The 14,250-nt window shown below is 38.7% G+C and overlaps 1 protein-coding gene across 2 annotated transcripts in view; it reads right to left on the bottom strand.

The window, feature by feature from the left end:
* Window positions 1-14,250, bottom strand: part of EPS15 (epidermal growth factor receptor pathway substrate 15) — a 2,462,763-nt gene that overhangs the window by 1,670,635 nt on the left and 777,878 nt on the right. For both annotated transcript variants that reach the window (XM_044086083.1, XM_044086082.1), the window contains exon 8: window positions 4,012-4,071. In XM_044086083.1, coding sequence (XP_043942018.1) covers window positions 4,012-4,071 — 60 coding nt within the window. The remainder of the gene's footprint in view (window positions 1-4,011; window positions 4,072-14,250) is intronic.

Genomic DNA, 14,250 nt, shown 5'->3' with positions numbered 1-14,250 from the left:
TCTTTTAGTAGCTACAGAAGTAATAGCGTGAATCTTATTATACTAAACGCTATATCACACTAGATACCACTAAACTATGTAAATTCAGGATGTAAGTGCATGAAATAGCCTTGAATCACATAGAAGACTCGTGATGATGAATTAATTAGCATTTATATGAGATAGTTCAGTGATATAATATATATATATTTTTTATATATATATATATTTTTTACATATATTTTTTATATTTTTTAATTTTTATTCATGTCATGAAAAGTACAAGAATTTTTAGTCAATAGGAATGCATCAATTGATATATTCACTAACTTTGAAGTGCCATTCAGTTATATGCACGCCAGATTGTTTTGACTTGTTCCGTTTTGTTTCGTTTCGTTTTGTTTTATTTTTCAACATTTTATTTTAGCAATATGCCAAGGTTATAAACATAGATACAACAAAGTGATTCATTTAATTATATAGAGACTAGTGATGAGATGCATTCAGCTTTTTACTGCGGCAATTTGGATCTTTAGACGCTTGATCCAACAATGAGCTATTCAATGTAAGATACTTCTTAATTGAATAATGAAGTGCTTAATGATATGATTAGCAGATACTGCTTTCCTATATAAACCACTGAAAAAATACATGAACATTGATCTGAAGAAGCTTGCTAGCAGCAAGCGAAAGCGCTTATCTTTACCTGTTTATCTACTGGAATATCTATTTGAATAAAGACTTTTCGTTGAAGAAGGTATCTCGTTATTTTCTGTGATTGTGTGTTCTAAATTTAAAGAAAGACACACAGGTTATTCCCTTTTTCTTTCTTTTTTTGTAATTATTACTTTACAATTTGTAATTATTGGGTTTTATATTCTCTTAGTATATTCTGTATACATATTATATACACTAGTGACATTAGTCATCCTGTATACAAAATTTTGACAATGTGAACATTCATGTAACTGAAGTTCTTGAAAATCTTGCTATTTGTTCTACTGTTCCATTTTGAACAGTTACTACAATTGTTGGTCTAAGAGCTTGCATCATGGCTCAGAAGGGTCTGAACCAGTCCACCTACTGGTTATCAAATATAGTAAATAAACCAAGGATTTACGGTCAATCTTAAAAGACAATACAGCATTTTACAAAGGATAAAACCATTCCTAAGCTGTTCTCTTGAAATCTCTACGGAGTAGAATATTGGATGACCAGGAATATTCAGTCAGCTAGCTAATGGATTTACCCACACATTCCTACCAAAACAATAAAAAAATAAGAAATAAACTGTAGAAATAGAGATGATTTACTTAGCTGCAATTATTATAAGCTCAGAAACAATACATGTATGTAACCTATGCATCCTGTAGCTGTTGTCTGGGAAGGGACACTTGCTATTGATAATTTAAAAACTTTCTGAAGAGATAATTTGCCTCAGAACTGTTTTCTCTCCAGGTGACCCGGTTAATAAAAATGGGTCACAGAGAAATGAAATTACCTAGCGTGGGATTATGCTATCAGAGTGAATGATAAACCTCAAGTACAGCAACCAACAACAGAGAGGACCCACTCAAAACTAATGTCAGACAAATAATTATCTGCCTTAGCAAAGACCTAAATGGCTCAAACTGGTTTAATTTCTATTTTGAAGACCTTTTTCTTTAAGAGAATATTTCTTTCTAAACCTAACAGAAGAACTAGATGTACCAGAAATGGCAGAAGATATATGTTTACAGGAGTATAAATGAGAATTAGGCCTTTGCATTCTTCAGTAAGAACTTCTTAAACAAAACAAGGTGAGGAGAGGATTTTACATCATGCCCTTCCAGTAAGCAAAAGAAGTGATTAAAGAGGTTACCCTAAGAGGGAATCCAACAGACACAAAAAGAGCTGTTGATGACTTACTTATGGTATGTCTTTCTTTCTACGCCATTTTCTTCAGTCTTTCTTGCCGCGCAGTGCCCTACTCCCAACCACAATAACAGTGCCTCAGGGATCAATATTAGGCCCCCTACTCTTCTCCATATTTACTAACAGCCTACATACCACCATCCAACATGCTTCACTCATTCAATATGCAGATGATTCAACTCTCATCTGTTCTGCACCATCCCTCCATACCCTCCAAAAACTCACCCAGGAATCCTTCACTTCGGTAGAAAACTGGATCACCCAGATCCAGCTCACTCTAAACCCCAACAAGACTAAACTACTCATATTTGCCCCCAACAAATCCAAATGTAACCATCATCTTTCCACAATCACATCCAAGAACGGGACTAACATCTCTCCAACTGACCACACTAAACTCCTTGGTGTAGAAATTGACAACAAACTACTGTTTGATGTCCACATCTCACAAACAATCAAAAAGGTCCACAAAAAAATGGGCACACTTTACAGACACAAAAAATTTCTAACTGATCAGGCACAAATTACTCTTGCCCAAACTCACCTGCTATCCACTCTTATGTTTGCCGCACCTATCCTTACCCTGACAAGAAAACATGATCTTGATCTACTTCAGTCTTACTACAACAAAATCACCAGATTTGCTAATAACTCCAGCTACAGGACCCACCACTGTCAGGCACTACTTCAACTGAAATGGCTAGAACTTCCACAACTATTAAAATACCACCAATTAACACTTGCCTACAAGATCTTGAACTACCCTGACAAAACACCATCTATTAACCAACTACTAACCAAGTTCATCTCAAATCGCCCCCTATGCTCATCTGAAAAAACACTCCTTTGTATCTCTAAAGCCAATAGCTCTGCAGGAAAGGCCCTGTTCTCCCACAACATAGCCAGAAAATGGAACAACCTCCCCACTTCTTTAACCTCTGCTCCTTCGCTCACCGTATTCAAAAATTCTCTCAAAGAGCACCTAATGAATAAACGGTTATGCCCCTGCATCACATAACAATCCACATTTTCAATCTATATGCTGTAAGCATCAGAAATCTAATGCAAACCTAGAATTGTAATAAGTTGTTTCTCTACATCCTCTTTCAAGACTTGTTATTATGTTATTTCAGTATATCTCAGTCTCTTACTCTGTAATGCATAACATTTAACTGTAAGTATGTTGTTTCTCCATGCTCTACTTTTGACTTGTTAAATCAAGACAATACCTTAGTACGCTGTAATGTTTTCCTGCTCTTCATTTAAATCTATGTATCCTTAAGTAATATGTAAATGTTTTATCATGTCAGTTTCTATGATAACTTGATGGAGCTTTTCTCCCCGGGCCTCTGCTGTAAATGGACATGTGTCCAGTCGGACTATCCCGGCTAACAAATGTAAAATAAAATAAAAATAAAAATAAATAAAAATGTAATTTACTAATGCACAGAACTGTCACTTATTTTCTTATAGAAAAATATAACATTGAATGCTTAGTACTGCACTGCAGATGTAGGTCAGAAACTACTAACAAACTAATACATTTAAACACTGAGCTCATAAGGCAAGAAAAAAATCAGAGGCACATGGTGTGTTCTCTGACAGCTGGAGTGCCATACAGCCCTTTAAGTGCCTTGTGTTCTAACCTGGGATGCCCTCTAAGGGTCTCATGTGTGACAGTGCAACCAAGCAGACCTACAGATGCCAGACTGCTTACTTATTTGATCAACATGCAGTCATTTGGTGCCACCTTACTGGAAATCAGAGATTTGATTCCTGTAGCAATGAACGAATGTCTAATGAATGTTTGCAACATTACAGATTTTAAATAAATGGCTGCAACACAGGAGTGGTAGCACTAAAATGTCAGAAGGTAAAAACTACTCAAACATTAGACATCAAAAGTCACAATTTTTTTTTTTCAAAATAAGACCAACTTTCAAAAAACAAACATGGACCTTTTCACTAAATCCAGACCGTTTATGCTTGCACATATTAATCATATTTAAATTTCAGCACAACATGCATTTTTTCCTGAAAACAAGTTATACAGTACTGTGCAAACAATATAATTCCAGGCCAAAACAATAACACAGAAATGCTATAATATATACTTACAACAGCAAATTCATCTCGATCCAGAAATCCATCTCGATCGATGTCACTCAGTTCCCACACCTGACATGAGAAAAAAAAGTTCAATGGATGGAGTCATAAAACTATCCACTAGAAAATAATGTATTTCTTTAATTGGGGAAACCCTACTGACCAACAGCCTATTAGATAAGGCCTAAGAGCAAAAGTCCCAAAAGAAGAAAAAGCACACAATAAGCACAATCACTCAGTTAAAAAATAACACTGTATTCTAAATACATAAATACAATAATAAAACCAGTGAATAACAAAGAAGGCTGCACATTATCCCAAGGAATACACTGTGCAATAAATACAATAATTTCCAGGCTGGTTTCAAGACAGTGGCTGACTAACATGTTGATCATAACCATAGCTCTACTTAGCACAAAAAATCTGGACAAAGCCAAAAATAATGGGGGGGGGGGGGGACAAAGTCCTGAAAATAGAGATGATTTTTAAATATTTTTGTTATAAACTTGTGTTACCATGCATTTTCTGAAGGATATGAAGTCTGAAACTGAAATATCCATTATTACTTTGTGAATTCAGTCCTGACAGACTTGCCACAAAAATCCAGAAAATCACAAATTTTATGAGAAACAGTCCAAAAATATGAGGCAAACATCTGGACAGTTGAGAAGTATGACAGAACTCTTCCAGTATGAAAACCAAGAAACTTAGAAAAGCCAGTAAGAATCATCAATCTGGGTAAACTCAGACTATTAAACAGTAATTACAATGCCTGGAAGAAGACAAAGCTCTGGTTGGGAAGAACCTTGTAGTCTGAGCAACAAGAAGCGGTTCAAGTTGCAGCTTTAATGAGGTATCTTCCAGTAAATTAGAAGAAAACAAAACAAACAAAAAAAACCAGATGTACTCGGAGGTGTTCCAAGTCACGGTGGTGCAGCAGTTAGCATTGTCGACTCACAGCGAGAGGTTCTCCGGTTTGATTCTTGGCTGGAGCACCTTCTGTGCAGAGTCTGCATGTCCTCCCTGCAGTCGAGTGAACTTTAAAGATATGCAGGCAGGTGTGTGTGTGTGTGTGTGTGTGTGTGTGTGTGTGTGTGTGTGTGTGTGTGTGTGCGTGCGTGCGTGCCTTCTGTGAAGGTTGAGGGCCAGGCCAGCAACTTGACACAGTAAAAATCCACTGCCAATCAAGAGTGGACTGGTGATCCACTGTGGTGACCCCTAACCGGGAAAAGCCAAAAGAAAGAGTCAGAGGTGTTTCAATTAAATGAGACAATATATTAAGTCAAGTCTGAAAAAAGGCAGTAGAAGCGTTAAGTAGCCATTCTGATGACTTGATGAAAATGAAGAAATCAGAAGACTGGATGAACACGAAGGTCTCGAAAATGAATAGCAGTATTTGAAGACAGGGTGTGCAAAGAACCTTTTTTTACATAAAGAAAGGGGCAAAGAGTAGCCTGCATTAATTTAATGAAAGTAAAAACTAGTCATTGAACTGGTGTCATACAGCAGGATCTGTTAACTGACAAAACACAGCAACCAAGACCTAAATTAATAAACATATAATCAAACCAGCAGAAACTGTGATTCTACAAAAAAGAAAGCGGTGAAAGAATGGACACTTGTGGACTGTTTTAAACTTGTAGAAAACAAACTCAGCTTTGTGTCATTAATGTTTAGAAGGTCATAATGATTAGATGAACTGAATAAGTGACTATAAGCAAAACTTTTTTTTTTTTTTTTTTACTTAAAAGATTCCTGATGTGAATGGCATGTTACCCTGTAAAGCAGTTCTGTACAGTATGCTAGAGGCATTTTAAATGAGAGATGGGCTTGGTGGATTATCGGGGACTTAAGTATATGAGCTACATATTAAAGTAAGAAATTATTCATTCTTATCTGTAATGCATGCAATCTTCCCACTGTAACACAAGAAAGGATGGAAACAAGAATGTAAAAGTTAATATGATGCTGGGGACTTGCCTGATGTTTGTAAAGTAAATGTGTACTGCTCATATTTTGCAGAGAATTACAAAAATATTTTCTGAGTTTCTTACATAGATGTTATCCAGGCCGTTAAACTACATTTTTTTTTGTTATGCAAAAAGACAAAATAGGACAAAATGAAAAGTGCATGACAAACAGCAATTAACCAGGAGTGGTCTCCACAGTATCCATCCCTCCACCCATAACCCCTTTTTCCCCCATTTTTGCACATGGGGTCAGGGTGTCACTTCAACAGTGACAGTTATCTAGAACCAAGGTTTACACCACCGGGTGGCTAATGCTGCCAAAGTAGTTCAACCACACCACACACTCAAATCTACGGCCAATTTAGAATGTCCAATCCACCTACTGCATGCCTTTGGAATGTGGGAGGAAACCGAAGCACCCAGAGGAAACTCACATGAACACAGGGAGGACGTGCAGACTCCAAAGAGAAGGTACCCCAGCTGAGAATTCTACCGGGGAGCCTCTTGCTGTGAGGTGACAACGCACTGCAGCACTGTGCCACTTGGTCTGCACAGCATATTCAGAGTGAAATCTGAGATACACTGTAACTGACTTTTACAGAGATAATTGCAAACAGTTCAGGGAAACTGTTTTCTGAGTAAAATTTGTGACTTACAAAGTAATAAACATTCAAAGGGTCATTGGAATGCAGTTCAATGAATATAAAAAGTGAGGAAATTAAGTTTGAAACTGTGGGAAGCTTATAGTTATACAAGTAGCTACTTCCCCAGCATTATCACTTCAGTGCATTACATCTAGCAGTGCAAAGTTTACTTTAGTTACTTTGGGTTAAGCCAGAGTATTTTTTTCAGGATAAAAGTTAATGATTACCGAAAGCATGCAAGTTTCTTTTCACACCTGGGAAGTAATAGAGCAAAGATAAAACGAGATAGTAATCTGTGCAGAATTGGAATATGTGCATTACCATGGATACCCCTAACTTTAAAATAGGTAATACCTGTGTGTGCACCCTTCATTTTGGTACTCCTATCTGGAAAGCTAGACTTCCTGTTTGGAAATGTATGTAAGTTCTGTGCATTTGCCACAAGGTAAAATAGGACTTTTTTGAAAATGTATTTAGTTTTGTGAATATTTTTACTGAAGCAAAAAAAACAGGAAAATTTGGCAGGAGCTTAATTAGAGATGAGAAATACCACCCACCTACAACTTAAGCCTGGCAGGTGTGTGCATATTTACTGCAAAATGGAACATAAACTCAAAGGATAGTAAAGTTGTGTAAGTAAACTTAACACTTGATGTTTGGCTACATGGGTTACATCCTGCATTGGATATAACAACCAACCAACTTCCAAAGCCTCCGGTCACTGTCCACACAAGCTGTGCTGACTGAAGACTGGTTTGGGTGCCAAGCCCATTATTTCATTCATGCCAACACAGACAGGGAGGATGAGCACTGAAAGAACACTGCAGGGAACCATAAAAAATAAATGTTCCCACCCTGGCATAAAAACACACCGAAAAACTAGGAGAATGGAGGGGAGGGAGTGGCTACTGCAGCAGTAATCATTCAAACAAATTTTGTTATGGTAAGCTTACTTGCACAACTGTACTATGTTCATCATGTTGATCACTGCAGCAATAACCTCCACTATATGGATGGATTACCCTAGCTTTTTACATTTGGGAGGTAGATGAGAAGGTTCCAAGAGCCCCGGAGAATGATCACAGCAAAGCCTGATCTTGTCATAGAGAAGTAACCAATCTTGTAGTGCCTTGTAAAAGAATGTGTAAAAGACCAAGTTGCTGCTGCTTCTAGAACAAAAAAAAAAAAAAAAAAACATAGATGAGGCGAAGGCCCTGGTAATGTGGGCATTGACCCCATCTGGAATACTCATGTTGCTGTGAGAATAACAAAAGCTTATAGCATGAGTCAACCATTTGGCAATACTTAGTTTGGACACAGTTTTTGTCCCTTCTTCTCACCTTCAAAAGAAATGAACAACTGATCTGAAAACATGATAAAGATTTACTTCTATCAAGATAGCACAAGAATTGTCTGTGGACACCCAAGACTTGGAGTATCCCCTTCTTCTTCATTTTTGGTTTTGGAAAGAAAATTGGGAGATGGATAGTTTGGCTTAAAGTAAACTTGGATACCACTCTGAGCATAAAAGATGAATTAGTTCTCAAGGAAAGCTTGACTCTGTGGAAAATGAGATATGGATGACTCACTATTATAGTTTGCAACTAAGACGGTCTTCTTGCATAGGTCAGTGCAAACACTAAAACAGTTTTCCATGTTAAAAACCTCAAGTCAGCCAGACTGGCTACTTTAAATGGAAGCAACTCTTTGCATGCAACTCTAACCTCAAATTAGGATACCAGGGAAGAACCACCAATTTTTTTGGAAGTCTTTTATGCAAAATCCCTTTCAAAGCCATTTTGACAAGAGAATGCATTGAAAGAGGAGGATCGATTGGAAAACGTACTGAAATATTTGATAAATTAATCATGGAGGAGTAAAAAAAGGCCACAGGATAGTAACTCACACAAATACTGTAAAAACAGAGAAACACTAGCCCTAAATGGGTTTCCTGGGATAGAGGGGAGTCACCAAAATTTATCTAGGGGGATTCCCTCTGAATCTTCAGATGTATCCTAGAAATCAGTGAAAAGGCTGGAAAAGCATACAAGAACATTCCTGTCCAAGGAGATGAAAGTGCATCACTCTTCCAAACCTTGTTGCACAAGGTCCTGAAGCAAAACCTCGCTAGCTAATTACTCCAAAAGGAGGCAAATAGGTCTACTAGAGAAACCCACCATATGTGGATCAAATCTTCAAAGAGCCTTTGATCTACTTTCCATTTGTCAGGATCTGCCCAGGCTCTGCTCAGCTTGCCTGCCGCACAGTTTTACTCTGAAGGGATGTAGGATAACTGTAGAGTGGGACTGTGCTGTAAATATCTATATCCCAAGCTAACATGGCTAGTATGCAAACAGGGTAAAACCTGGTTCTCCCTTGCTTGTTGATTTACCACAATTGTGATGCTGTCTGAAACAACTTGAAGAGGTCCAGGGGGGCCAAAGATAATTCAGAGAGTTGAGTGCCTTGATCAGGACAAGCATCTTTTTTATGTTTATGTGCGTCTGTCTTTCTTTGGTGTCCCATACATCTTGCACTTTTATCCCTCCTTACACTTCTCCCCAAGCAAAGTCCAAATCTGTAGTGAATGACTGCTTGGGAGGAGGGAGGGAGAAAGTGAGACCCGGATTTAGGAAAATTTGCAGTTTCCACAAACTGATTTCTCTTATAACAACCTCCAGCAATGGAATATGAAAAGACAAGGTATTTTGGTGATGGCATTAAACAGACTTCAGATCCAATGCATCATTCTCATATGGAGTCTTGCGAGGGGTATCATGAGAATCACATATGTCATGAAACCCAAAATTCTGGGGTATTTCCTTGCAGTGATCAAAATCTGAGTGGAAAACCTTAGACACAGATGTAGATATAGATCTGTTTTCCTGTGAAAGAAAAGCTCTTTGAACAGAGGTGTCTAGCAGACACCCCAGGAACACAATCCTGTGTAAAAGAGTGAAAAAAAAGACCTTTGAATGCTCTCCTGCAATCCCAGCTTGTGTAAGAGATCTCTCATCAAAGTGAGACATTCCAGAAATTTTGAAAAAGGATCTACAAAGATATGCAAATTTTCTAAATATGAAAAAAAATGTGGGTACCCTGCAGCTTGCAACAAGCTATGACTGGAGCTAGACACTTTGTGAGCATTCTCTCAGTGCAGTAGATAGTCCAAAGGGCAAGGGTGAAAACTGATAATGTGTGATCCAGGCATACAAAACATTACGAAACACCTGAAGTCTGTATGAATAGGGATGTGCTGATAAAAAGTAAAATAAACACAGCTGCCCTGCAGAAAAAAGTTTTAAATAACATTTAACAACTTTTTTACCAGAAAAATAAGTGTGATCTCATTTAAAAATACATAAAAGTCATGACACCACTTACTCCTACCTTAAAATGAGTTGCTTCTCACAAAAAACTAAGCTTAAATAACTAACAGTAATATGGAAGATTTTCCCTGAAAGGAAATTATTTGCCCAGCAATGAAGCAGACTTACCCAACCCATCAATTCTCAAAAACCCATGCAGGAGTGCTCTTCTTGGCGTCAGGAAGGGCTTAGCACCCATACCTGTCTTTTAGTTAGCTCAGCTGAAGTTGACTAATGGCTTGGGCACATGAAAGGTGTCCTGAGGCTTTGCAAAATGGTTTGTTGTTAAAATCTATGCAGGATATAACCCATAATGCTTAGGCTACGTCTGCAGCAGTGATCTATATGAAGAACATCTACTATTATGAAGCTTGGGAGAATTCTGTGAGAAAGAAGAAGCGTTCAGCAGGATTATTTATGGGTAGGATCTATAACCAGATTTGCAATAGTGAGGATGTATCAGTGGAATCTTCAAGGTAAATACAACAAAGTGGTTGACTTATGAAGTACTGCAGAACATTTGGTAGAGAACATGTGAATTTTGTAGCAGGAACTCAGACAAAATTTTCAAATTACTCCCCAAGATACAATAACTGTGCTAAACTAGATAGACGTTATATTTCACAGGAGCATGTGTACTTGGTTGAAAGTCTTGCTATCCATCAGATAACTGTATCAGCTCAACCCCCAATAAAAACTAAGAAAAAGATGCAGGGAAATTATGTAAAAATTAGTGAGGTGCTCCATTTTCCAAATAATTTGTTTAAAAAAGAGCAGTTTAAGGAATGGGTGGTGGGTATGATTCAAGAGTAATTAGGAAAGATGGACATTACTTCAGAAATGATAGCTGGTGAGTGGGATAAAATGAAAATGGGTTTTAAAACATGGTAGAAAAGACAGCGAAAAATATGGGACGTATAGGAGGGTTGAAAAAGGTTGAGGAGAATCTCAAAGAAGAAGAAAAGTAGCTGCAGAGCACTTCTGGTAAAATAAGGGAATATCTAGATAATATACATTACTTTAGAAAACTTGCTGTTGAGCAACTACTTTTGACAACTGTAGGATGCAAACATTTTTAGCAAAATGACTTGGGCATCAGAAAACAGAAAGAGTTGAAAACTATGATACGGAAAAATAACCCCGGAGATCCTATAAAGGTATTAAAAATATTGTCAGCAGCTTTATGAACATCTGTCTAAAGCCTGTAAGTGTTGGTTAAGCCAAAGACACAGGAAGATGAGGCTCAACAGTTAATAGCTATGACAGAAAGACAAGAGATAAAAACAGCAATGAATAGTTAATAAACAAGGAATTCCCCATGAAAAGACTGTATTCCTATGGAAGTTTGGAAGTTAGGAGGGAAGAAAGTGCCACTGCCTATAAGGACACATTTTGGAATGACTTTCGAAAGAAGCAATTTCCAAATGGTCATTATCCATGTGTTAGAAAAAATATTTAGAAAACAAGCAGAGCTAGACCATCACGGAGAAACATTTATTGACTAATAAAACAATAAACAGCATAAACACAGCACAGGCATAAAAAAGTACAGTTTTGTACCTACATTAATGTAGATGTTCGAGTGTTCACACTGCTGCAGTCATTACACTTGGGTTATCCTGCCGTCAGGCAGTCCCACAGATGGCCAGAGTTCCAAAGTCTTGGTCCGGCGTAGGTTGCTGCCGCTTCTTCCCTGACGTCAGTGCGCCAGGGGTATATAAGATGCATCCGACGCCATTTTCTTCAGTTTTTCTTGCCCCAGATGTCAGGTGCCCTCAAGTAGATAGGCAATACATATTGCTAATCAAAAATATACATATAAAATAAAAGCAATACCTTCAGTTACCAGCAAATACACCCCAAAGGTTGTAAAGGATAGAAAGGTATAGATAAGTCCAGCTAGTTCAGAGGGGATGGAGGGAGGGTAACCTGGACTGCAGCAGTGTGAACACTCGAACATCTACATTTATGGTAGGTACAAAACTGTACTATGTTCATCATGTTACACTGCTGCAGTCATTACACTTGGGTAGAATCCCAAAGCTAAGGTTAGGTGGCTGGTCTATAAAGAGTTAGGATTGGCTATGAGGCCCTGCAGAACTGCAGTGGCAAATCCTGCTCTGGATTTAGAGTAAAGAGGCAGGTGGTAATGCTTGGTAAAGGTGTGCACTGAACTCCAAGTTGCAGCCTCCAAAATTTGCTTGGTAGGTACTCCTCTGAGAAAGGCTGTTAAAGTGGCTGTTGCCCTGGTGGAATGTGGCCTAATGTTATTTGTGACTGATTTTCCATGCTATGTGTAGCGAATACAGTGTCCTATCCATTTGGATATAGTCTGCTTTGAGATAGCCTTGCCCTGTGATCCTGCAGCATTTGCTACAAACAGTTGCTCAGTTTTCCTGAAAGCATTTGTTTTGTCCAAGTAGAAGCGTAACTGCCTGTGTATGTCCAAAGAATGCAGAAGTTTCTCACCTTTATTCTGGGGGTTTGGATAAAAAGTTGGCAAATGGATGGTTTGGTTAAGAGCCACAGTAGATACCACCTTTGGCATAAAGGTAGGGTTTGTCCTTAAAGATACCCTGTCCTGATGAAAAATTATAAAAGGTTCCACTGTAGCTCAGACTCTTCGTGCTGAAGTTACTGCCAGGAGCAGAGCTGTTTTCCATGATAAAAATTTTAGATTGGCTGTATTGGCTGGCTCAAAAGGTGGTAGGGTCAGTTTTTCCAAAACGAAATAAATTGAGGTCCTAAGTTGGTGTTGGTACTCTCCGGGGCGGTCTTATGTTTTTAGCCCCCCTGAGGTACTGCTTTAGCAAGGGATGAGAGAATAAAGGTGGATCCGTGTTGTAATGCGCTGAAATGGCAGAGGCGTGGATCTTAATTGATGAGAAGGATAGGCCTCTGTCCAGCATCTCAGTTAAGTATTGTAAAATCTGAGGAATGTTTGGAACAAGAGGGTCAAGTCTTTGAGCCTGGTTCCAGGCGCAGAATCTCTTCCATTTTTCTGAGTAAGCGTTCCTGGTGCTAGGCCTCCTGGCCTCCAAAATGACATCCATAACAGCTTTAGAGAGAGATGTTGCCTGTTTGACTAATGTATCTGCCATGCAGCCAGGTTTAGGGTTTTGAGCTGACCATGCAGGATCTGATTGTTTTGTTGAGTCAGAAGGTGTGGAATTTGAGGCAAAATCCATGGTGGGCCTTGAGCCAAGTTCCTTAAGATAGGGTACCAGTGCTGGCGTGGCCAGTCTGGAGCAATCAGGATTATCTGTGGTTTTTCTTGCCTGGCTTTTAGGAGTACCTTTGAAAGGAGAGGCAGTGGCAGGAAGGCATAAACTTTTAGGTTTTTCCAGCTGAACAAAAGAGCATCCACTTTCCATGCTTGTTTGTGATAAGTCCTTGTGCAGAATTTTTGTAGTTGGCAATTCAGTGGGGAGGCAAAAAGATCTATGTCTGGGCATCCCCATTTTTGCGTTACCATGCTGAAGATTTGTGGATTCAATTTCCATTCGTGAGGGTCCATGATATTTCTGCTTAGATCGTCTGCCAGAGTATTTTTCTTTCCTGGCAGGAATTGTGCTTGCAGGTGAACTTGATATGTTAGAGCTGTGTTCCACAAGGTCATGGCTTGCCTGCATAGGGGGCAAGAATGAGTGCCCCCTTGCTTGTTTATGTACCACATTACTGTGGTGTTGTCTGTCTTTAGTAATAATTGTCCTGGATGTAGAAGGTCCTTGAAAGCTGTTAGGGCATTTTGAACAGCCAAAATCTCTTTTTGATTGATGTGAAGATGCATTTGGTTTGTGGTCCACTTGCCCTGAATGCATTTTCCTGCCATGTGTGCTCCCCCAGGCGTAATTCGAAGCATCTGTTGTTAGAGTTTGCCTGGCTGTGGGTTGGGTAAAAGGCTGACCCTTGTTTAGGTGACATGCCTGTGCCCACCATAGAAACACCTGTTGTAGGCAGGGAATCATTGGTATTACTGCTTCTAAACTGTGTGAGTGTTGAGTCCAAACACTTTTTAGGTACCATTGTAATTTCCTCATATGCAGTCTGGCATATGGTATTAGTAGTATGCATGATGCCATGAATCCCAGGGCCTGCAGAATTTTTCTTGCAGGGAGATGGGATTTTTTTCACCAGTAATTGAAAATATTGAGTTAGTTGAACTTGTTTGTCTGGCGTGAGGTAAGCCATCTGGGCCGTTGTATTTAAGCTGGCACCCAGGAATATAATCTGTTGGAGGGCACTAGTTTTGACTTCTTTTTGTTTACG

The sequence above is a fragment of the Protopterus annectens genome, chromosome 10.part0, assembly GCF_019279795.1.
Source record: "Protopterus annectens isolate FY-2018-M chromosome 10.part0, PAN1.0, whole genome shotgun sequence".
Lineage (NCBI taxonomy): Eukaryota > Metazoa > Chordata > Ceratodontiformes > Protopteridae > Protopterus > Protopterus annectens.
This window is presented reverse-complemented; position numbering and strand designations above follow the sequence as displayed.